The sequence below is a fragment of the Ambystoma mexicanum genome, chromosome 4p, assembly GCF_040938575.1.
Source record: "Ambystoma mexicanum isolate Mex_15411 chromosome 4p, UKY_AmexF1_1, whole genome shotgun sequence".
Classification (NCBI taxonomy): Eukaryota; Metazoa; Chordata; class Amphibia; order Caudata; family Ambystomatidae; genus Ambystoma; species Ambystoma mexicanum.
The window spans coordinates 110,656,234-110,682,498 of NC_090927.1; the positions used below are offsets into that span (position 1 = coordinate 110,656,234).

Below are 26,265 nucleotides of genomic sequence, written 5' to 3' on the forward strand. Positions count from 1 at the left end.
TTTGTGTTGTTACTGAGCATGGATGGGAGCTAACAGACCTTGGTTTTGACTATATGTGTTAGTGTGCATGAATGGCATCGGGATGGCGGGTGCGAGATGGCGGACATGCGGCCGCTTGCTTGGTGTACTAGTTATTGGACACGTGAGAGCCGGGCACGTCTACCAGCTATTGGACATGTGGGAGCTAGCTGCACAGTCCCTATTACTGGGCACGTGGACAGAGCCTGGCTACAAGCAGCTCCTCTTGAGAAGGAAGACTGCCTTTGTAGTGTTGGAGATCAAGGTGTGGGGAGGCAGTTTGTTGAACTGTTTCTCATACCATTTTAGTTAAATTTGTGCTAAAGCCTATAAAAGTTCACACTTGTGCATGGGGCTGCGGCATCAGGCGACAGGAAACATCCAGCATGCCTCTGCGCCACGTCATATGCCGCATAGGCGTTTCCGGGCGTTGCGGCGTCACGCATGCTGGCGTCCTCGATCCGCTCTTCTGCGTGCCAATACCTACTCACCAGCACATAGAAACAGCACTCTGCTTCATCAACCTCCAGAACTCCTTGGATAATGGAACTGGGTTCTCCCCCCAGTTCAGAACATCACCCCCTCTATAATGACCCCAGTAGATGTACGTCTTCTCACATCTGGGGCACACCCCAACCACCACATGCAGAGAGCGCTTCGCCTCATAAAACTCAGCCATAATGTTTTTTTTATATAAGATTTTTTTTATTAGAAAATATAAATGGCAAACACATTTTCCTTGCTGCCAAACAACTGTTTATGATTATTTTTTCAATGTTCTATTTATTAATGAATCCATTAATTCACAAACTGTACACACACACACACAGACATGCTGCTTGTTCCTTTGTTTTTTTGTTCATTTTTTTTTTGTTTGTTTCAGACACAGCTTTGAAGAAGGTTGACGGTGATCGGTGTTAAGGAAGTCACGTTTTATCTGTAAAAAATGAATGCATTCTCACCAGAAAGAGCAGCCTGCAGTGTGAAGAGCCAGGCGGGCTCTGGCACCTCTAGCAACATAGATGGCACCCAGCGACAGCGCCGGTGCATTCCAGGTGGGGGGCCATCGGTGCAAAACAAGAGTTGAAATTAAAGGCAGGAGACACAACTAAGAGGCGTAGCCAGGATTGTCTAACAAGTGGGGCTTGAAGCTAATGTAGTTGGTCCCACCGCAGTCGCCTAAACATCTGTAAATGCCCACACAGTGCTGCTGAGTGGGCATTTACAGATTTTGGGCGGGGCTTGCCCGCTCAGATCCTACCCTGTTTACGCCTCTGGACACAAGACATGGCCCAGTGGGAGGAGAGGAAGCCTCTGTCTCTTGCTTAGCTTTGTGAGAGAGTGAACACTTTAAGGTCTCTGAAATTTGCCACCTGCAATTCACAGAACCCTGCATACGGAAACCACATCGAAAAAGTGCCCATAGGTAAAAGTAGTCACTGTGAACTATGGCACGTGCGGAGGGAGGGGTGGATGGCAGCACACTATGGCATAACCATATGAACCCTCCCTCTTCCCATCTCGCCCTTCAGACATCCTCAGATGATCAACATCTGCCTTTTGACCTTCGATGAAGCCGTATAGACCTGAGGACGAGTCGTTATTAGGGGATATTGCCCTCCATCAAGTTATGGCCCGAGACAAAGCCGAGGGACGTAAGCTTGGGAAGGGCATTTTCCCGAGTGATGACGATCACTCCAGAGGTCTATAAGGCGATTAGAATATATTCTTATGCAAGGCCATCTGTTAGGCCGCATAAGAAGTGAGAAGGTTTGCAAAGAAGTCGATAACAGAGATTATTGACTCAATTGCAGATATTCTGATTGGTTCAGAGGAAGTCGATAATGTTTTTCATGTGCTAATTCACATTGTGTGGAACCCCAGCCTGAGAAGAAGGCTCAGTGTCGCTGACCTATTCGGTGTATCGGTGCATGTCGTCGTCACTGTGTGGCAGAAGGTTTCAGTGTGGGTGGATAAGTGGAATAAGTGGCCTCGGGGAGCTCAGGGTTGGGTCCTGAGAATAGAATGTTCAGCCACGAGGCCACATGAGCGAGTTGTCAGTGATGCTTTAGAAGCAGGCCAATTCCCAGGTGTGAGAGTCTGATGACTTCAGTGAGGCTAATGAAAGCGACCAGGGCTGAGGTGTAAGATGTCTTTGAGGCTAGACCCCCAGGATAAGCATGAATGTTAATTAAATGAACAGGGCACAGGGGTCACCCTCAAGGGATTGTGTGAGGCCAGGGGGGTTAATAGTGACAGAAGAACTAGTCATCAGTGGGAAAAAGCCAGGAGCGAGCCATGTAGGGCCGGATTGAGCTACTGCCAGGACCTGGAGTCGGAGGGGACACCCATGGCTGGTCACTATGAGACAAGGGAGAATAGGCGCCCCAAATCTGACTGGCGAGCAGATACACATCTGTAGGAAATGGCAAAGACCTGGATTCAGTATCTGGTTGTGGTCTGTCTCTTTCAGGTGAGGTCCAGCCAGTCCACAAGCAATGGGTGGTTCCCGAGGCTGGCTGCCATCTTATCCTGGCTCCAGCTATCACCTTCTAGGGGTCCGTGTCAAATCACATGTGATGCGCTACACACCCACCGCTCCCCCCGCAGTCAAAGGGGGGTTCAAGGGACTGAAAAGAGGGATATGGGGCGGGTACACTCACAATGGGGGCACATTCCATAGAGCACAGGCCAAAAAGTGGGGCAGCAAGGTTAGGCAAAGGGGTGCTTGCAGGGCAAAGGACACAGCAACCGCAAATCTATCATGTGTTCACAAGACTGGAAAGTGCATGCAACAGGGGAAAACATGCAGTAACAGAGGGAAGGCAGAAAGTATCCAAGGAGAAACAAGAGCACAGACAGAGCAGGCTGCGGGCAAGACAAGCAGACAGGAAGTGCATGGACAGAGTGGAGGCAGATGTGACGGACTGAGAACCTGGCAAGCAGACAGAGATGGATGGGTGGGTGGATGGATGGAGGAGTGGGTGGAGGGATGAATGAAGGGGTGCATGAATGAGGGATGGATGGATATATGAAGGGGTGGATGGATGGATGGGTGGATAGGGCAGTGGGTTGAGGGATAGATGATGGGATGGAAGGGTGGATGGGTAGGCGGATGGATGGATGGATGGAGGGTGGGTGGATGGATGGGTGGGTTGAGGAATGGATGAAGGGATGGATGGATGGATGGATGGATGGATTGATGGATTGGATCAAGGGAGAGTGGATGGATGGATGGGTGGAGGGTGGGTGGATGGATGGGTGGGTTGAGGAATGGATGAAGGGATGGATGGATGGATGGATGGATGAGTGGGTGGAGGGATGAATGAAGGGGTGGATGGATGGATGGGTGGATGGGGCAGTGGGTTGAGGGATAGATGATGGGATGGAAGGGTGGATGGGTAGGCGGATGGATGGATGATGGAGGGTGGGTGGATGGATGGGTGGGTTGAGGAATGGATGAAGGGATGGATGGATGGATGGATGGATGGATGGATGGATGGATGGATTGATGGTTTGGATCAAGGGAGGGTGGGTGGATGGATGGGTGGGTTGAGGAATGGATGAAGGGATGGATGGATGGATGGGTGGATGGATGGATGGGATCAAGGGAGAGTGGATGGATGGATGGATGGATGGATGGATGGATGGATGGATGGATTGATTGGGTGGTTGGATGGATGGGTGGAGGTGTGGATGGATGGGTGAGTTTGGATGAAGTGGTGGCTTGAGGGATTGATGAAGGGGCGTTGATCGAAGTCATCAGAAGCGGTTGAGAGTGGTGGTACTCTACTTGTTTTTAAGTGTTACTGTTTCCATTCTTTTATTTTAAAAAGAAACCGTTACTGAATGGTTTACTTTAAAAAATAAAGTGTAGGAAGAAGTTGAAACTTGCACCTCAATGCAATGCACTCAACATTCCCTTAAACAGCAGGTGTGTTTGTTTGGGTTTTGGATTGTGCGTGGGAGAGGGGGTGGCAATGGGATTTCTGTGGGGATTAGGGCAGGCCAGCAGGGAACATGGTTTCACTACTTCTTTTTGTACCCTTCGAGCCCTGTGAAGGGGTGGGTGGATGAAGGTGAGGGTGAAGGGGTGGATGAAGAGGTGGGTGGGTGGTTGGATGGATGGATGAATAGAGGGGTGGCTGGATGGATTGCTGGATGGATGGATGGATGGATAGATGGATGGATGGAGGGGTGGATAGAAGGATGGGGGGCTGGCTGGATGGATGGGTAGGCGGATGGATGAATGGAGGGGTGGATGGCTGGATTTATGGATGGATGGATGGATGGATGGGTGGATGGATGGAGGGATGGATGGATGGATGGATGGAGGGGTGGGTGGATGGCTGGATGAAGTGGTGGATGAATGGATGGCTGGATGGACGGCTTCATGGATGAATGGATGAATGCCGACGTACTTGTCTTCTTCTCTGCTGGGAAAGTGATCGTCAACACGTCACCGAAACCTGCAGTGTTTGTCACTGTCCTACCTCGACCCTGTTCTGTGGACACCAGATCTATCTCCTGTATTATAAATCCGCTTAATATCCTACAATATTCCCACTTCATGGAAATCGCACTGTTGCCTGTGCTCGCATCGGATGACCTCTGTGTGGCGGGCGAGGTCAGCACCAGTAAAGCCCAGTGCGGTGGGTGTTTCTAGCTCCTGGTCCTTCTGCTGAACCCTCTAGTCTGAGGGAGCACCTGTTTGGAGGGGGGTGTATGGAGGGGAAGTACAGGCAGTTGAGTGAAGGGGTGGCCATACCCCTGTCAATTCTTTTCCCAAGAAGTGAGTCAAGAGGACACTTTCTTCTGCATTATAAGTGCATTAAAGTGCCTTAAAGATTCTATGAACAGTGCCCCAGTAAACCCGGAAGGACGCTTTCTGCAAGTCACCAGCCAAGGAAGGATTGCCAGCCAGTTTCCCGATAATTGAAGCAGCCTGTTGGACTTCCCTAATGTTATCTTAAGGGAAGTCCAGCCACCCTTATGCATGAGCGGCAAGGAACACTTCCCCTGCCTTTGTCTATAACTCTGTAGAGACAGGTTTAACGCCTTTGCTTTTTTGTGATTCAGTCTTAAGCATTTCTAGATAAGCCTACCAATAGGGGGGGCTCCAAGGGATAGCAGCGAAAAAGTTCAGACTTCAGAGGGAATTGCTAATGGCCAGGAAGAGTACCATCGGGGTGCCGTGAGGACTATATCTGACTTGCTTCACCTCAAAACGGGGTCCGAGGTTAAGCAGTGCAGGTTCCTCCTCAGTATGTTAGGGAGACTGGGGAGTGGGAGGAGCTTGAGCAGAGTTGCGCGGCTGACTAGGGTGACTAACCGGCGAACATCATTTCTCCAGATGGAAACCGCCGCGAGGAGCCATTCCAGGAAAAAGAAGAAGAGCGAGTCACCAGGACTCGGGAACCCCTGCTCACCCTTGTGACTTACAACTATGGTGTAAAACCTTTGTACGCCCCAAATAAGATGAGCAACTACACAGGGCATCAGCGCGTGCACTAAATGACGTGTTTAATGTAATTTCGCTTTAAAGAGGAGCATAAAATTAAGCACATCTGATGTTGGATTTTAGTACTTTCGCCAAATATATAAAAAGATTTTGCTCCACGTTCTCCCAGGTGATAAACTGGAAAGAGCATAGTCTGTGTTTTTATTGTCTCAGGAGGATAGCTCAGTGGCAACGTTCTCGCCTTGAAAGCAAGACGACACGGAACAACACGGGTTCGATCCCCAGGTCCGTTATAAATAACCTGTATAACTATGACTCCCTCCTGTTCCTCTGAAGTAATTGACCTCTTCTGTCACTCACCTCGTGGCATGTAAGCCACGCCCCAGGCCACGCCCCAGGCCACGCCCCACAGAAGCATAAAAGTGAAATGACTAACCTGAAGAGGGTGAGGGTTCTGCCACAGTGCAGAATGATGTGTGAACTGCCCACGCTTGCTGAAGTGCTGGGAGAACTCTGTACAGTGGTGTCAAGTCACAGCACCCACCTCCTACACACACAATGCCAAGTCCTCAGTCTGAAGAGGGGAGGCAGAGAGAGGAACAGGGCGAGGAAGAGAGAGGGCGACAGGTGGTGGAAGGGGAGGTGGCAAGACAGGAGGAAGGGAAGACAGAGGGCGTGGAAAGGAGAAAGATAGACGGGACGGTGGAGAGAGGCAGAGCACTGTTAAGAGCAAAGAGGGGGATGGCAGGGTTGTCAGATGAATCCATGTCCGGAGGAGCACCATGTCCCTGTGCACAGCTTTAACTTCTGCGTGCCGCTGGGAGTTGTAGTGTTTGGTCACTTCAATTGAATACAACGGAGTGAAGTAAAGTTAAGGTAAAAGCAGAGCCCAGGAATGGAGTGGGGTGCTATTAATGACATGGAGCCATCTGGCAACCCTAGATAAAGGGAGTCATGGAAGCAGAGAGGTACTGGGGCAATGAGTAATAAGAGACAGGAGCAAAACAACAATGAGGAGGAGAGGGAGCGGGATGGGCAGAAGAGATGCAGAGGAGACACATGAGGTAGCAGGAGACTCACTATGAACCCTGAGGGTTTTAGGACCATGGAGCTGACTTGTTGGCAGGGATCACAGTATAGGCAACCTTACAGTGACCTCACTCCACCTTTTAATTCATACTGACTTGTGGCAGCTAACAGCTGCATGCATAGGTGTCACACAAATGTGAAGGGGCGCATGTGTGGAAGGCCTGACTCCTCTCATTGTTTCAGCTGGACTTAAGCCTGGCTCTTCTCATTGGTTCAGCTGGACTTAAGCCTGGCTCTTCTCATTGGTTCAGCTGGACTTAAGCCTGGCTCTTCTCATTGGTTCAGCTGGACTTAAGCCTGGCTCATCTCATTGGTTCAGCTGGAGTTAAGCATGGCTCATCTCATTGGTTCAGCTGGAGTTAAGCATGGTTCTTCTCCAATAATAGCACAGCAGTCAAGAACATTAGGACAGAAAAGCAACATTGCAGAGTAGCACAACCAAACCACACAAAGTAGTGGAGAAACATAAAGCACTGTAGGGTCTGGACTCTCAATCCAGATAACTATGGGATACTGCAAATAAAGGTGACATGCTGCACCCAAGCCCCAGAACATTATGGCAGAGCCTGCGGTTTCAGTACAGGGGCAAAGAACCAGGTTTTCAAGAACATTTAACATGACCTTGAGATGACAGAACAGGTCAACAGAGCACGTCATTCCAGAAAAGCACTACCAGAACCTTTGTTACAGAGGAGGGGAGCAGTCTGCGATTCCATCACAGTTATGCAGAGCCCGGATCTACACGTCATAGGCCCAACACAATCTGGCTTTCCAGAATAGTTTATTAGAAGCTAGTTTTATGGGCGCGGAGGGTGTAGACACAGATTGGGATTGCAGAACAGTGTCTGGGGGGTCAGCAACAGTGGTACAGAGCCTGGAATTACATGGGAGTTGAACAGTGTGGGAACCAACCAGTTAAACAGAGCCTGGGGCTGCAATGGGGCTAGAAACAGGGTGGGAATCCAGAATAGTGAAACGGTGCCTGTGGTTAGACAGGGATCAGGAACCGGGTGAGAATCCAGCATAGTAAAACAGGGCCTTTGGTTAAACAGGGGTCGGAAACAGGATGGGAATCCAGAATAGTGAAACAGGGCCTGGAGCCACAAAGGGGTCAGAAATAGGGTGGGAATCCAGAATAGTGAAACAGGGCCTGTGGTTAGATAGGGGTCAGGAACCCGGTGAGAATCCAGAATAGTGAAACAGGGCCTGGCGCCACACAGGGGTCAGAAACAGGATGGGAATCCAGAATAGTGAAACAGGGCCTGTGGTTAGATAGGGGTCAGGAACCCGGTGAGAATCCAGAATAGTGAAACAGGGCCTGGCGCCACACAGGGGTCAGGAAACGGGTGGGAATCCAGAATAGTGAAACAGGGCCTGTGGTTAGACAGGAGTCAGAAACAGGATGGGAATCCAGAATAGTGAAACAGGGCCTGGCACCACACAGGGGTCAGAAACAGGATGGGAATCCAGAATAGTGAAACAGGGCCTGGCGCCACACAGGGGTCAGGAAACGGGTGGGAATCCAGAATAGTGAAACAGGGCCTGTGGTTAGACAGGAGTCAGAAACAGGATGGGAATCCAGAATAGTGAAACAGGGCCTGGCACCACACAGGGGTCGGAAACAGGATGGGAATCCAGAATAGTGAAACAGGGCCTGGCGCCACACAGGGGTCAGGAAACGGGTGGGAATCCAGAATAGTGAAACAGGGCCTGTGGTTAGACAGGGTTCAGAAACAGGATGGGAATCCAGAATAGTGAAACAGGGCCTGGATCCACAAAGGGGTCAGAAACAGGATGGGAATCCAGAATAGTGAAACAAGGCCTGGCGCCAGTGGTTAAAGTGGGCCGGGGCCTGCCGGGGCCGGGCCCCGGCAGTCTCCAAAAAGTGGGACTGAGCCGGGGCCCTGCCGGGGCCCCGTCCTACCGCAACATTGGCGGAATGCATTATCCCGTCGCAATGTGCCTGCAATGAAGTCAGGCAAGCTGACCGAAGTGGCAGCCAGCCACAGAGACGCTGTGACTGGCTGCCACTTCCGTCAGTGATAGTAACTGCGTCTGGTGACCCCTCGCGCGAGAGGTCACCAGAGGCAGTTACTGTCCCTTTGTTTCCTCCCCAGGTCGCCGAGGCGTCTTTAACCCTCGGCGAACCTGGGGATTCCTCGACATATTTCGAGGTTTATAAAAGATGGCTTTGAAAGTACACATTTCAAGCCATCTTTTATAAAGCTTTGCCGACGGACAATTTTGTCCGTAGTCAAAGCTTTATAAAAGACGGCTTGAATTGTGTACTTTCAAAGCCATCTTTTATAAACCCGAAATGTTAGAAAAGATGGCCTGAAAACTAGGCAAACCGTAGGGTATGCACACAGATATATATAAATGTTATATATTTGTGTGCGTACCTTACTATGGTGTGTGTACTGTGCAAGCCATCTTTTCTAAACGTAGAAATATGTTACATATTTCTACGTTTAGAAAAGATGGCTTGCAAAGTACACAAACCATACTAAGGTACGCACACAAATATATAACATTTATATATATTTGTGTGTATACCCTACGATTTGCGTACTTTTTAGGCCAGGCCCCTCCCACAAGCCACGCCCCCAAACGAGGGCCCCCCCTCGATTTCTTACCCCACTTAAAGCCCTGCCTGGCGCCACACAGGGGTCAGGAAACGGGTGGGAATCCAGAATAGTGAAACAGGGCCTGTGTTAGACAGGGTTCAGAAACAGGATGGGAATCCAGAATAGAGATACAGAGCCTGTTGATATACAGGCACTACTTACAGGCTGAGATTGCAGATCAGAATAGTTATAGGCTGGGGCGCCAGAGAGTTCCACACTTCGGGTACCCAGAACAGTTGAAGAGAGCCTGGGAGCCCATTGCATTTGAACAGAGCCTAGGATTACAAAATAATTCAAGAAAAACTGGAATGCAGCACAATACAACAGCACCTGAGATTAGAAACAATGAAACACAGTTTAAGGCAGGTTTTAGAACAATTGAAGAGAGCATGCGCTTCCAGAGGACAGTTAGTAGACAGTTAGTAGAAGGGGTGAACATTACAACATAAACTGCAAACACATCCCGTGGTTTCCTTGCCCTGCGATTGAAGAACTGGGTACAAAGACTGTGCCGTGTGCTGCTCCTTCTAATTATGACTTATTAGCAGCCCCCCACTGAGGCGCCTGAGGCGGGGAGCTCTGACACCGGGGGCAGGATATGTCAGGGCTTCGTGGGGGCGGGGGAGACAGCCCTGTCACTCACAGGCGCCACACTGCAGGGTGGCACCATGGCGGTGACGCCACTCAGACAAGGCCTGGCTCCCTGTCCCTCCTCGTGCCCGGAATCCAAATAACAAACTTAAAACCCATATCGCGAGATGGTTCCTGATAGATTTCCAATAGATGAAGTGCCCGAGCGCTTGATTTACAAGGGCGCTTAACTGCTGGAGAGGCGCCAGCTCCAAGGGGCGGGCGGGACCTCCCTCCACAGGAGCCAGACATCAGAGCCACTCATCACAGGCGCTCCTACCCCCATCCGATCAGTGGCGCTTCCGCCTGCTCAAGACCCAGCCCAGAGTTGGCGACCCCGGCCTGTTTAAGGCCCCCAAGTGCTCCTGCCGTGGTCTCCTTGGGCAAGCATGATTCAATGTTGCCTTACAGGGGGTTGTGGGGAGGGGGGCGTGGTAACACAGTGGGCCACGCGTATCTTTCACCACCCCTCCTGAACTGTACCCTACCCATCTGCCTAAGCCGGTGTCCTGCCAACCTGTGGTTCTCCAAATGGTATGGACTAGAACTCTCAAGGTCCCTCCCGAGTGACCATTCTGGGTGGGCTGATGGGAGTTGTAGTCCAAAACATCTGGGGAGCCAACATTTGCAGGGCATTGCTCTAAGCAATCACCGGCCAATTCATCCTTCCTACATTCGTGCACCTGCATGTGCAGGCCATGCGTGCTTCCCTTTAAGCAAGGATGACGCACACGCTCCACCCAAGCGACCGTGCGCACTCACCTGCTCATCCATCCATGCCCGTGTCCCTCCATATTCACCCATCAATGCATCCATCCAATATATTCCTGAAACCTACCTATTCATCCACTCCCTGACGCGTCCCCCGTCGGAGCATTCTCCTAACAGGTACATGCACTCGCCTATCCACATCTGTGTGTGCGCACCCATTCACTCATCCCGTATCCCCCAAGCATCCCCCAAGCATCCATGCCTTCCTTCATGTAACAGCACTCCTCACATCAATACCTAAGTAATGACACCTTGAAATCAAAGCTCTGCACCCCCTCTCCTGCCACATGCTTCCTCTGCTCTGAACCTAGTTCCCCATACATGTGTTGAGATTTAGGACTATTTTGTGGTACATTCTGAGGCTTAGACATTAGCAGTGGGCCTGACCTATGAATACATACAAAGTGGATTGATAAATGCCAAGGAGCTGTCAGGTTAAGGGTTAACCCAAAAGCCCGCTTTCAAGAGGGTGATTCTGGACACAGGGTACTCGCTGGAAGGATTTCCAATGTAGAGACATGATTCGTGTGGACCCCATCCTCAGGACATACATTAAGGGGTGGCTGATAGTCCCGCTCCAGGCGCTCTTCCCAGGTCCGCTCCAGATACTGGATGTGGCATTGAGTCCGCGAGCAAGAACCCAACAGAGCTGTGCCTGGGTGAGGGTGCAAAAGAATGGGCGTGCGATCAGGAGCCATTGTGGCCTACTGCCCTTCATGGTGAGAATGGCTGGTCGCGCGCTCGCGTAGGCGCGCGTGCTTGGCGACTATCATTTCCCCACCGAGTCCAGGATGATGCGGTTCTGCTCGGCCTGCTGCTTCTGGCTCTGTGTCTTGGCGATCTCGATCATCTGCCTCAAAATGTGGAAGGTGAGGTCTATGGAGATGGGTGGGTCCTCCCGCTTCAGGCGGTCGGAAAACTCTTCCCAGCTGCTCCTGGTGGCCTCTTCTGCGGAGCTTCCGGTGCCCTGGAAGAGGGGCTGCAGGTTGCCCAGGAGGCGGGAAAGCTCTTTTAAGGACATATGGTAGTCAGGCGGAAGGCGCTCCGGTGCTACCCTGCTGAGGCTCACCAGAACCCGAGGGTCCCAATCCAGATTGGGGTTCAGCTTCTCTCTCAGGAAGTACAACAGGGCTTGGGCACTTTCCTCATTGAGGACCCGGTTGAGGCTGACAGCGGACCCATCGTAACTGTTCCTCTCCATTGGACGACACGTGATGGGGGTGATGTGCGCTAGAAGGAGGACGTAGGCCGCAAGCAACGTCACCACCGTCGTCTTCATGTTGGGTCCTGCACCTGGAGACAATAAGAAGACAGAAGTCAAAGGGAGGAAAGGAAAGTGGTTTACAAAGACACAAATGCATGAACACCTGTACTCTTATGTGAGAGGCTGCATTGGGGCAATACCACGACCCTGTGGGGGAGGTGGGGCGCGCAAGGACAGCCTAACTGTACCACTGTAGACAGTGCCTGACTCTGGAATGGTACTCCGGCATTGCCGCAGGTATTTAGCCTTGCATGTGGTCGCTGATGCCAGACAGAGTGTGGCAGTCAGTTGAGTAACACCTGTTTTCAGTGCAACGGTACATATAAATGGCAAATGTCATTGTGTGGTACTTAGCCTCCTGCTTGGTGCACAGAAACCTGGCATTCATGGAAACAGACGTCAATGAACCCACAGCAGAGGTCACCCACCAGAATGTATGGCCTCCAAAGCTACCAAGGTTCCTTCTCGCATTGGGCCTCATTACAACCTTCTGTGCGCGTGAGAAGGGAGAACCATCCTGATGCCTGATGAAGTAATGGGAAGATTATAAAAGCTTGCAAGTAAATGTCTTTGTTACCCCAACTAAGTCATCATCTTCTTGTCTTATATGTATTTCTAAGTTGCTCATCCTGTTATTTTCCCCATTCAAAGATCCATGGCCCACAGGCCTTTGCGCGTTAGGCCACCTCCGATAATGAGGACGGGGAAGAAAATGAGTGTGATATTTGGTGTTTTGGCATACCTTTTGAAGAGAGATTTTCTGAACCCCAACCTATGTTCTTGCAAAAACCTAAAGCAGTTTTACCACAAAATTCCTGCGAGAATGACTCACATAGATGAAATAAAATGGCGACTTTTCATTTCTGATAAGTCTCAGTTACTGCGATGCACCGTGGGGTGACATATAAAAGAATTTGGTGCTGTGGCACGCTATTCTGTAAAATAACCTACTCGATGGATTTCCTGAAAAGCCAACAAAAGGCGCAACTGCACCACTGGGTACTCAACTTGCTTCAAATAGGAAGCCAATCCGTCCAGCGGTTCAGGCTGTGTGCCTGTTCAATGAACTCACATTTTTGTCTATTACTAAAACAATGCAAAAGATACAAAGCACCTCTATTTTCCAATGCTTTATCATTTTTAAACTGTTGTCTGATTTTCAACAAACATTACAAAAACAGGGGCCCGTGCCAGAAAACCTTGTTGGTAAATTTCATGCAGATACACGATATGAGCCAAAAGTTTTAGCAGCCATATTTTCACAAAGAATGTACAGCTTCACCGTAAGCATACGGCCGCGACAGCTTGTTGCCCTTTTGTATTACATTGCTCACGTACAGGTTTGCGTGGGCGTCTCATCACAGGCCTTGAGTCGCTTAAAGGCTTGCTTAGTAACTTACAATCATGGGGGCTAAAGCTGAAAGCTTAAACCTGTAATGGGGCAGATATATAAACACAGGGAATGCTCACTGCCTCTACTCAGATGAATATGCAAGTACTGATTCCGAACCCTGCCCCTCGCCAGTATCGTCCAGGTAAGAGAAGATATCGACTAAGGTAGCCCTCTCGCCCCAAGAACGTAGGGGAGGAAGACGAAAACCAACTGAGACCTTGGAGTGACGTTATGAATAGCATTGATGATGTAACACATAGGTTGACAGATAGTTGTTACTAAATAAATATATATACATATATATATATATATATAAATAAAGGGTAACTAGATGACTATACATATGCACATGAAGTACACATACAATACATAAGTACATATAGACACAAAGAGCACATAGACATGAAGAATATATGCACGCAGACATGAAAGACATTTGCAAGTACACATGAAGAATATACACGCATATATATGCAGCCCCGGAAGACATGAACATGTATGAGATGCCAGTCATAACATAACAAAACACGAACCAAAGCACAGCCCTTTTCCTAAACGCAAAGGCTGCAGCAGGTTTCAGGATTAGCAAGGCCTCAAAACCCAAAGGATGTACAAAAACACATATATTCCAAAAACTCGTACGGAGCCCAAGTGGTAGCTGACGATCGGAGCCAAGGTCAGAAACCAAGAAGGGAGCAGTGGATGAATAGGACGCAGGCACGAGATAACGATTCCCAGGTTTTGGGGGGCGGTAGATCCCCCAGTTAATCAATTTTCATAAGCGCACAAATAACCTTTGAAGTCCAGGTGCATGAGAACAGTAAGCCAAAAGACCTAATAGAAAATACCTGACCAGCGCCATGAGTGGCCACAAAGAACACAAAATTAGCTAAACTTTTCATAAATAGAAGGAAATCCATTCTCATACACGGTACCCTAACACGTGACCGAGATATGGAAAACACTGCCTATTCATTATGTGCCAAACATAAATAGGATACGTGCAGAACTCCCTTAGTATGAACCCGGACACGAGATGGCCCACATGTTTAAGTTCAAAGGATAGGGAAGGCTGCATCGCCTCGTGATGATGAGGAGTATTCTTTAATTGGAAATATGGCAGACTACAGAGTTCTCTTCTCCCACTTATGTCTTCCTCATATCTTGAGCCCACTGTAAGATAAGCTCTGTCCCACAGGGGATAGAGGCTGTTAGTGCCCCCCCCCCAATCCCTAGCAGCCAGCACTGAAGCAGTGCTACTATGCACTCCAGCCAGCAGATTAATGAGTCACGTTTGGTTGGCTAAAGACAGGGGGGACACCATAAGTACATTGGCATTCACCAAACTCTGATGAAAAGCCAATACTGCCCATGAAGGAGGAGTCCTGCAGAGCCCATGCACAATGTGAATATGCACTGCTCCAGGAGCACCCGCTGCCACGCCCGGTGAGCCTCCACTCCCCTCAACACTGGAGGGGAGACCTAATAAGTGCAGTGCTTCACGGGCGGAGGCTGCAGCAGAGCACACAGAGATCCAGGCGGAGTGCCTGCAGTCCGTCCTGCACTGCAAATGTCTCCTTGCCGACAGATATCACGGGCAGAATCCACGTGCAATGTCTAGTGGGGTGCAATGTAAAGAAATAAGACCCACACTGGGGTCCCGCAGGTAGCGCTGCTCCCCCACTCACGTTGTTGTTGAAGTCGAGCACTGCCTGGGTTGTCACTGTCCTTCCCAAGGTGGCACTCACATGGCTGCTGCCATCTTCCCTCTCCCTCCGCCAGGGCTCAGGGTCCAACAATGGGAGGATCGAGCTGCATCAGGCCATAAAATGTGGATATTTCCTGAATGGCGAAAGGGAAGGAGGGAGCCAGGCTAACGTTAGCAGGAAGGTGGTGCCAGAGCGTGGGAGCCTAGAAAGAGGATGCATGGTTTCTGTTCTTCTCCTTCTTGCACATCTTGGATTCCAGTCTGGCGATATCTTGGCTCCTGATGTCGTGTTGACCTCCTGCCATGTTGATCTTTCCAGCTAACTATGAAGGATGACATCTTTAACATTAGAGCTTCCTAGGTGATGCAGGCTCTCTTGTATGTGATGGGAGTTTGGAGGCTAACCAGTGTGGTTCCTCCAGAGTGGGAGACATGTGGTGAATTTCTTCACTCCTGCAGTGAGTGCTGTGTGTGCAGTGGGCCGCACTAGTGATTGAGACACCTGCCAGCAGAGCGTTTCCCCCATCGGATGGGAGAGCACCCGGACCTGAAAAACACACCTGGAATCTGAGGCTGGATGAAAGGCGTGATTCTACGAGAGAGTTAGAGGTGGTACCAGGCTTTTTGCGTTTTCTTGGTAGTGTGTGCTTTGAAGACTTGCTCTGTGGGCAAGTTGGGGGAGAATCCTTTGAGATCAATCTGTATCAGCCAGTTTGTAACTTGGCTGCATTTGGAGATGGCCCGGAGGAGGATGAACTATCTTTTGGTAGGGTTGTTTCATGTAGGTACTTGACCACCAGGCCTGAATGGTAGAGCGGCAGCTTTTAAACCGGCGAATGCCATTGAGACAGTTGACCTTCAGGTCTAGCTGTGTGTCATCAGCATGCTGGCGCATTCTGATGTTGGCTTTGTCCAAGAGAGCCCCCAGTTGCTGCATGTAGGGGTTGTAGATCACAAGGGATTGAGTGGAGCTTTGTGGTACACTGCAGGTCACTCTGTGTGGTTTGTATCTGCAGGCGCCTCTCTGAACAAGCTGGTGTCTGTTGGTGAGGTAGCAGTCAAACGATGCAAGGTCTGTGGCATTGAATCTCATGCACGGAGGACAGGGTGTTGAGTGCCACTTTCTGGTCATCTATGCAGAATGCAGCAGAAAGGTCAAGCAGGATCAGGAGGCCTTGGTCGCTTGTGTCCATGATGAGGAGTGCATTGTTGCTCAGATACAATCAATAGACGTATTCATCTGAAACATTTTGTACTGTGGTTGTGTAAATGTACTTTCAATAGACTTTAAACTGCTTTTGCTGCAAATAATAACCAAAGTAATACCTATAGGGTGGGTGCCGTATTGGGGAAAACAAAGACGCACGCACAGGTGCCCCCACACAACACACACACACTCACGTGCCTGCACACACACAAAACACACTCACGTGCCTGCACACACACGTACACACACACAAAACACACTCATGTGTGTGCACACACACACACACACACACACTAACTTATTTTATGAGGGGTTAGCAAGAATACACGATTCCTTTTGACCCCACTAGCTGTCAGGCCAACCACTATTGTTCGTAGGTGCCAATCAATCAATCGATCCGATTCTTCTATAGCGCGCCGAAGAGAACGTTTAGGAAAGTCGGCTCATGCAAAAAGAAAGGTCTTGAGCCCCTGTTTAAAGGCTACACAATCTACTGTGGTTCTTAGCAGATAGGGAAGCGAGTTCCATAGCTTGGGGCCCGCTACAGAGAAAGCTCGCCCATCCACCCGCTCTTTCCTATATTTGGGTACACACAGCAATGCTGCGTTGGAAGATCTCAGAGATGCCACTCAAAGCAAATATAAAGTAGCGCGGGCCATGCATTTTTGCATCTCCTGCCACCGCCCCCTAGTGGACATTGTTTCTTTTACACATTTCTATCACATCGGTAGAGGGCATTTTAAGCCCTCTTCTGGTTAATTGTGTTACCAGTGCACACGTGGGTTCTAGGAGCCTATGAATATTTTAGTGTCATGCATGTGACAGACACTAGTGTATTCATGGGAGGTGGGCTGTGCATCACTTCAGTTACTGCATGCCCCGCCCACCAGACGATGTGTTTTTCCCATTTGTGAATTCAGTAACCTGTGCATTTTCAAGAATCAGGCATCTGCAAAAGAAATCATGCTCTCTGGGCTGTTTCTTTCTTGACAGATTCTTTGATAATTTAGGCTAGAGTGTTGACAGGCATGCAAACCACATGCAAAAGCACCAGATCCTCTTTGAGGTATCCTTAGCTGGCCAGTAGGTAGCTCAGGATGAGCTCAAGACTTATATTCACTAACATTAGGATGAAAATATCAGCGCCCACAGAAACTATGATATTACCCTCCCCGTCATTGTCGTCTTTTAGATCTCGGCCCTATCAGGCTACCTTTTCAACTTTCGTCCCCGCTTCTGAGGAACAGATTTGTGAAATCATTCTGCAGTTGCCCTCATCCTCCCCTCTGTGCCCCATTCCCCTCGAAGCACTGAAGTATATTAGCTCTGAGATATCCTCTCTTGTGACTCTGGCTGTAAATTCTTCATTATTACAAGGCTGTATTTCATCAAGTCTCAAACATACTTTGGTGACTCCATTTTTAAAGAAACCAACTTTGGATCCCACCTACCCCGGCTAATGTTCGGCCCATCTCACTCCTTACATTTCTTTTGAAAGTGCTTGAGTCTGTTGTCACACCTCAGTTGAGAACTTTCTTTAGAGGAGGTCTTCATTTGAAATCCTTATCAATCGGGCTTTCGACCATCTACGGGTACAGAGGCAGTGGTGGTATCAGTCATTGATGACCTATTCAGAACATGGGACCAGGATGGGGTGGGCTTCCTGATATTCACGGTCCTTTTTGCAGCGTTTGACACTATCAATCTTACCATCTTATGCCACCGCCTCAAGGAGGTTGGAATTATGGCCAAAGTCCTCGAGTGGTTTAGGTCTTTTCTTTGTGATCAAACCCAAACGCTATCACTTCCTTCATTTAGATCAGCTCCTTTTGTCTTATCTTGTGAGGTCCCTCAGGGGTCTGCTATTTCCCCACCTGATTTTTTACATTTATGTCTGCCCCCTAACCAACCTAATACACAATCATGGGTGCCAGTTCTATGCCTACACGGACGCCACCCAGTTTATTCTCAGAGTGGGTCACAATTGTAAGGTACCTGTATCACAACGGTGGGGTTTTTAGAAGATATCAGTGCCCTGATGAATCAAAACTCATTAATACTTAATGGAGATAAACCTGAGGTCCTTGTAGTTGGTCCCCCTGCAGCTTGGTCCCTCTGGTCTGCAGACTTCTGGCCTCCCTCTCTGGGTGCACTCCCTACTCTGGTTGATTCCGTTAAGAATCTGGGGATTAATATATTGGCCTCCCACTCTCCCGACCTGCAGATTAGTGCCAGATGCAGCTCAGGTTTTTTCAAACTAAGAACTCTGATCTGAGAGGTCCTGGGGTGGCATTTTCTGTCATGGGTTCTCTGGATTACTGTAATGCCACCCTACTGGCCCAGCCTAAATACCATCTAAGAAGACTGCAGTTTGTCCAAAACTCTGCCACACGGTCCGTTGCTGGTCTTGCCAAGAATGCCCATGTTTTCCCTGTTGAACAGACTGGCTTCCGGGTGAGGGCCGGGTGAAGTTTAAGGACCTCTGCCTTATCCATCGGGCGCTACATGACCAAGGGGTCCTTTACATTTGTGAGAAGATTGTTGCACATGTACCTAATAGAGATCTTCGTTCGGCTGGTCACCACCTTTTTCTTATACTACGGACTAAGAAATCTACCGCTGGGGGCCAGGCCTTTTCTGTTGCGGGTCCCTTACTCTGGAATTCCCTTGGCCAGGCCTTTAGGCTCATGGGTGATTATTTTAGGTATCCCAAGGCTTTGAAGACTTCCCTCTATCCTCAAACATTATGCAGCCTTCTCTATATGTTATTCGGGCAGTTTCCCATTTTCTTCCTTCTCTTTGACCCTTTAGGGCTATGCCGCTTACAGCGCCATGATACCTTCAGGTAATAGCTGCACTATGCTAAGTTCACATAACATAACAAGACTTAACAGAGCTGCTGGGCATCCATATTTCCAAATCACAATGTAATTCAGATAAGATATAAAAAGCATAAGGTCCAAATCATAGTATATAAAATTATTAAGATATTTTTAGTAGGAACCATAAAAAGATTTTTGATGAAAGCTGCATAAAATACATGGAAATAGTATTCATAGTTTAATAATGTACGTGAATAAGAACCACAATAGGTTGGGCTCAAAAAGGCTCCCATACATGTTTATGGGAGACCAGTTAAGATAGACATTCTTATAAGTGTTCTTCTGGGACTTTTAATTCATAGAGTTGAAGTCAGCCAGAGAGACACTTGACCAACTTCAGGGCTAGAATTGAGCCCATTAGATAAAGTTATGTTGGTATGGAGGTGCGATCATGGAGGCCAGATTTTTGCCGCAGGAGCTTGTTGCAGGTGTCACTCAGGATGTGCTGCGCGACCGCACGTCGGTCTAGCATGATCCTGCATTAAAGGTACCTCCAATCACGAGTCACCTTTCCCAGTGAACACATCCCCCTTGATCACTTCCCTGGGGCTCTCCGTTTATCAACAGACCCCGGTCATGGGCAACAGCCAATGATTTGCTATCACAGCCTCTGCTGCCTATTGCAGAAGCCCTAGAGACGAAGCCTTGCAGGCGATGAATAGTTAGTCGCAAAAGCGGATGCAGGTCCGGGATGCGTCAAGATCCCCTTCTTGGATCGGCTTGTGGTGAAGCTTGGCTGATTCCCGGGAATCTCAGTTTGGTGCTCAAGTGGATTTGCAGAATTCCTTTTCTGCAAGCTCATCTATCGCAGGCTTGGCATTCTCCAATCTTTAGTTCTTAGAATTCCTTTGGATTCTGCCACCTGGTGACGGAGTGCGGGTGCATCTCAAGACTGGCATCAGCGGGGCAGTGCCAGGGTCCGCTCTTGCTGTGTTCATGGCACACAACTGTCAAATAAGGGAACTGTTCTTCGAGTCCAGTGGGCGGTCGCTAGGAGCCCTACAATCACCTGTCATCTTGAATTCGGTCCAAAAAAAGTTACACACAGCCATTTGAAATAACAAAGCAGGACCCATTTGAAAATGTAAAGAGGACACCTCTAAATGTCTAAGAAATGCCCCAAAAATCTGGTTGCAGGTTATTCTGTCATTTTGCAAAGGAATTCCACTGTTTTGGATTTTTCCCACATTTTCATAAAAGTCATGATTGTGCCCAAACTACTGCACTTAAAGGCATGCTTTGATTTTTGATTAAATGTTCCTCTTGATAAAAAGCTTTATGTAAATAGAACAAATTAGCAATTTACTCAAAACAATGTTACTGCTGTGAACTTGAAAATATGATTCCTCTTTATTTTGGGGGCAAGGACAGGAAATTCACATACTTCTGTCTCATTTTTAGAGAAACGTGTATTCTTAGTGTATTCCTCTTATTATAAAATCATGAGTAGGATTGTTATGAAATTATGAACACCTATGTCTGAATCCGCCTTTTATTCCCATTCTGTTTCAGTGAGTAAGCAGTGATCATGAAGCAATGCCTTTTTTGTCTGTGTCCTCCTTCAGGAGGTGAAACTTTGGGGCTCCCAAGAAATGACATGAAAATGATCAAACTATTTAGCAAGCTAAGGAAGGCTGGACTTGACAAGGGTCTGCAGAATGTGTTGTGCATGTGGATTATAGGCAAAGCTACACTAGGAAGAACCTGTACTCTCAAAACACCGACTTGATCCCGTAACTGTTCCACAGACGCAATCGGGAGATACCCCAAAACTTTGCAATGTTGTCTGGATTTGCCATGTGGCTGAAAAGAGAGGAGTGTGTGAGCCGGCCCTGGAGGTGCTCATAAGAGCAGCTGATGCACTAGACTTGTTGATGAAGCGGGTCACTGTCTTTGGCATGGCCACCAGAATGCCCAGGTTCCTGGATCGTCAAAGCCTAGAACTCAAGAGCATTGGACACCATCGAAGAGTCCTCCTGGGTGCATCCTCAGAACAGCATATCGATCTGAGATTGTAACGTTGTCAATCCTCTATGTGCAGTTTATGAAAGGATTCCCACCGCTTCCCAGGTGCAGGAACCGGTGGAGAGGCCGTTGATGAGCCCGGTGGATTGGATCCACCGCTGCAAGTAAACAAGGCGATTCAAGCCAATGATTTGAGGCATCTTTAAGATCGAATTTTAAGAGACTGCGGCTATCAATAGTACCGCGCACCATTTACGAACCGATACTTACGTTGCAGTGTAACTAGACTGGACTAAGCTACCTGGAAACAAAGTATTCAGGAGTGGACTTGACGTACCCTTTTTGCAATTATGATGTTGTTTCTATATCATACCGAATATATTGATCAATTGAAAATAAACCATTCATATGCCAGATTCCGGCCTAGTCTTGAGGGCAAAAAATGCAAATAAAGCTAATAATGCAAAGGAAGGTCAAAACCCAGATGTTGAAATAAGTATCACACACATTGGGCCACATTGATCATAATCTATATTATAAAATAGTATATATACTACCTTTCCCACTCCACAACTTTAATTTCACACTTGTGATATGATATGATATGATAGTTTATTTATATAGCGCCTATACACAATGTGTTTCAAAGCGCTTCAAGGCAAGGGAGGGAACAAGGGAAAATACAATGACATTCTTACAGGCCATGAACAGTAAGGATGTGAAATTAACTATCGTACTCGGCCTGATGACATTTCAGATAGTGCAAGAGCTAAGACATAGATAAGGAAGGGAGGGGGAGAGTGGGAAGGAAATGGAAACAGACAGGCGACTACTGTACTAGGCCTGACGACATTTCAGATAGTGCTGGAGGGGGGGGGGGTGTGGAGGAAAAACACAGTAATGGGAGGGTGGAGGAAACAGACGAGGTTGCTATTATATTAGGTCCAGGGACAATTCTGATAGAGTAAGTGCATAGAAGAAAGTAAGGGGAGGAGATAGGAAAAGGGAGAAGGGAAAGGAGGAGAGAACAGAGAGTAAGCAGTCAAAAAGAGTGGAGAAGCAAGAGTGGAGAGTGAATACAATTGCAGAAGTCACACAATGTTGCAAGCCAGGATACAAGATGAAGATGGGCACAGCATGATTCAGGGCCACCATGAGTACAAGATGCAAAGGAAGTCCAGCATGAGAGTTGAGAAAGAGTGACGCACCGTGAATGAATGAAGTCCATAAAAGTCAAATCCAGCATTGGCCACAAGACGGTAATGGTGAAACCAGAATGTATCAGGGCAGACTCCTGCAGAAGTAGGCTGGAGGAGGTTGAGGGGGAGCAGGGTAGAAGAATCAAGCAAAACAGGCAACACCTGTGTGTTTCGATAAAACTATATCATCGCACCAAAATTATACATTTGAATGGGCACATGAGGAGTCAGCATTGAACAGCTTTGGTTGATGCACAACATACTAATGAAGATCAAAAGGCATCATGGTAATGCAATTGATCTCCAATAATACAAGTGTTCAAGGGCCCGCCAAAGGGTAGCAGTGAGCCAAGATTCCTTCACACAGATGGGAAGGCTCAGGAGAACACATGCAGAAGTATCTTAGGCAGTTAGGGAAGCAACCTCTGGGCTGCCCACAGTTTTCTGGGTGATGGAGAGCAAATGCACTTCAGGTTTCGCAATGATGATAAATACCACTAGTTCCAGAAGGTTCTATGGGATTTGATCATGAAGATTCGGTCAAATGCAAAACCATCAATTTTTGTTGTTCTTATTATCCATTTGGCCTTCAGAATATTCAGCGGGTAGATGCCCCTCCATCTCCACCATAATTATTACCCTTACCCACCCCCCACATATATTTTCGACCAAATTCAGTCAAAAAGATGCAATGGTTTTGCATTCGACCAAATCTCCTGCGGTAGAATGTTTCTGTCCCGTTTTCTTGTCGTGAATCAGGTTCATTTATGATTATTCAGTCATCAGTGGCATCTGTAGGTTCTTCAATACGTAAAGGATTCTACGGAATATAGTGCCAGATGACAATACTTGTGCGGTACCCACATGGCTCGTGCTGATCTCTAGCTCCTGGTGACTTCTGGGGAAATCACTTTCAACCCAGGGCTCTCCTGGCTGATTGTTCTGTCCCTCTAGCGTTTAGGAACTGGACATAACAACTGCTGGCTCTTCTCACAAGATCTCCTGGCACTTTGTCAGACAGAAGCAAGGCACAGAAGATCATCTAGCAGCATGTCTAAAACATTGCACTAGGGATGGGATTGACTAGGAGGAGGGCCCTGAATATAGAGCTTCTGTCCGGCAAAGAGGAAGGAATGCAAGATAGTTCTTTGGCTTTGCGCTGGGGATAGTACCCAAACATGTAGGCAAAAAGCGTTGCATTATCAGGGGGAATTGTCTTTCTATGATCTGTGATGGATCGAGCCTTGGGCACTAAGCACTTGTGAATGCCCTTAAACCTGGCGTCAACCCATCTTTCACTACGGAGCAGGCTCCAAGGAGTCTCTTCTGCTCAACACCTAGGCCATCACGTCACCCATCGCACCACCTGACTCACTAGACGCCGCCTGCCCCTCTCCTCCCCAACCCCTGGAAAGCTGTACCCCTCCTCTGTGCCGCTCTGTATCCTGCCCCCCGCTGTATATCTGTTCTGTTGTTACATCTGTAAATCGCTCAGTTGCTTCTCGAAGCTTTGTCCACGCTCAATAAATACAATAATAATAATAATAATAATAATAAAAACTGTGGTGTCAGGCATCTGCTCTTGTCTACCAAATGGTGAAACAGGTGATTCCGAAGTGAAAGCTGCTCCCCACCGCAGGGCGTCCTCTTTACGGGACCATACACACTTGCCATAGGTTTGCTAAGTCTACCCTGGTGAAATAATGAGTTTCTCCCATAGGTATCTTACTCCTAGGATACCAATTGGCGGCTTGACTTTGAAGGACCCTACCAGTGCAAAGCAGTTCTCGCTTGGCTTTCCTCATGCCTTGCCTACACTGGTGCTCTAAGTCTGAGGCCTGCAGCCCAGGCTTCCACCAACATCCCTTTGTGCATGTTCCATAGAGGTAACCGTGCAGCCGGCACAGCTACATGGTGGGTACGCAGCACAACACATAGAACTCCTACCATGGCTACAGAGTTACATTGTGGAACTAGTTACAGCAGACACACAGGTATGCCACTTCACACTTAATGAGACTATTTTACAATATTACAGCAATCACAGTCTGGAGACATCCCTTCAGGGTCGCTCAGGGGCATCGTCTTGGAAGCAAGACAGCACGGAGCAAAACGGATTCGATTCCCGGGTCCACGCTTAGAAACCTCTGGGTATTAAGCGCGTTATAAATAACCTATCATATTATATCATATCCCTGTCCCCTTGAAGGAACGGCCATGTATAGTCCTTGCAGTGCGACCGCTCCAGGACTAGGGGCCGCCATTGAATTTCTTACTTTGAAGCAGGGTCATCCTTAACAAAGCATTGTCATGCCACTGAGGGTTTAGGCTTGAATCACAAGGACCCAAGTTCTCGCGAGAGGGCATGAAGGGATCTGACAATTCAGGGTCCCAGAAAAGAGCAGAAGGCACTCTTACAAAAACAGGGTACAATGCATTATTGGTTTGATGAGGTTAATGTAGGCTGGCATACACAGGTGGGAAACACTATATGATTTATACCATGGCCTTTAGAATAGACAAACAAACGTAAAACACGACAACTTGTACACAACTTGTGAATAGTGAAGGTAGATACACAGACACCTCAATATTTGTACCAAGTGCTGTCAGCATTTTGCCATCTGTATTGCAAACCTAGAGTAGTCAGTGCAGCAAAGGGTAACTCCCCATCTGGGCCTGCTAGGGCTGGAAAAAGCCTGGGGTGAGAGTCTTTGCTCTTCCCAGGACTTCTCTGTGCTTGCCTTCGCCTGACTCCTGCTTCCACACATAGGACTCCTTCAATCCAGTGGCTCTCATTTTCTGGCTGAGCTGCTCAGCAGGAAGTGGCGAACGAGCAGACATCACTGTTTTTGGACTCCAAACTGGCTTTTGTTAACCTATGACCCATTGGAGTCCAGCTCAGAAATCACATGGGGCCTCATTACACGGTAGGCGGTGGACCAAGGTGCTAATAGCACCTTGGTCCTATTCCAAGGTTGGCAGGGCGGTAATTCCCCCTTCCACTATTGCCCTTCCCCATTCCCATTTTTGCCCCATAGGGCATAATGGGAATGGGGAAGATACTAATTACGGTACCGCAAATTTGCGGTGCCGTAATTAGCACCAAGGTCCCTTAGCGGGTTGGTTTTTAACACCTGCTAAAAGCAGGCGTTAAAGTACCAACCCGTTAAGGGACCTCGTAGTAAGGCGGTAAGGGTTAACGGTCACCGGTACCATTACCGGTGACCGTTAACCCTTACCGCCTACCGTGTAATGAGGCCCATGGACTCCTTCCCAGCCAACCTATCCCTTTTCCCTTTCCTCTCACCCACCTACACTCTCCCACTTGGGATGCGGCCTTCCTTCACTGACTTTACTTGTCTGTTTCTTCTAGCCTCCATCATGCCCATTGACTTCTCTCCAGTCCTCCTTTCAGCCACTCTTCACTTTCTCTTCTCTCAAAGCCATGGGAAATATCCTTGCCTAACTTCTACATTGTTCCCCTATTTCCCTCCTCTACCCTGCAGTAGCACCCCTCAAACGTGGCAGATGCTCCCCTTCTCCTAGCATCTCCAACCTCATCCACCCTCTTCACAAACCACACAATGCCTGCTCTCCTCCCCAATGCCTATCACTCTTTCACTCGGCCTCTGCAATGCCCAATCACTCTGCAACAAGTCTACCTCACTGACCACTTCAACTCATATCACTCTCAACGTTCTCCACTTGCTATCACAGAAACCTGGATCTCCCCCATGACTCGGCTACACTAGTGCATCTACACACTGATTCTGGTATCTTCCCCCACTCACCTCGACCTTTTGAGAAGGGTGGTTTTGTGGGGTTTCTTATCAATGAGGCCCTCACCACTTCCCCTCCACCCCATCTGACATTAATGCTTCCTCTTTTCAATATGCCACTGTTCAACTCTCCATCGGACTCATAGCACTGCTCTGGCTCTCTATCGATACCCTGGTTCTCTGAACTCATTCCCTGGCCTGAACCTTCTCCTTGGGTAAATTCACACTGACATCCCCATTGTCATGCTGGATGACTTGAACCTTCCCAT

General features: G+C 48.4%; 1 protein-coding gene across 2 annotated transcripts in view; it reads right to left on the reverse strand.

Annotated features, from left to right (window-relative positions):
• Nucleotides 1–9,119: 9,119 nt before the first annotated feature.
• UCN (urocortin) overlaps nucleotides 9,120–26,265 on the reverse strand; it is a 49,004-nt gene continuing 31,858 nt past the window's right edge. For both annotated transcript variants that reach the window (XM_069605495.1, XM_069605496.1), the window contains exon 2: nucleotides 9,120–11,889. In XM_069605495.1, coding sequence (XP_069461596.1) covers nucleotides 11,366–11,875 — 510 coding nt within the window. In that variant the 5' untranslated portion in view covers nucleotides 11,876–11,889 and the 3' untranslated portion in view covers nucleotides 9,120–11,365. The remainder of the gene's footprint in view (nucleotides 11,890–26,265) is intronic.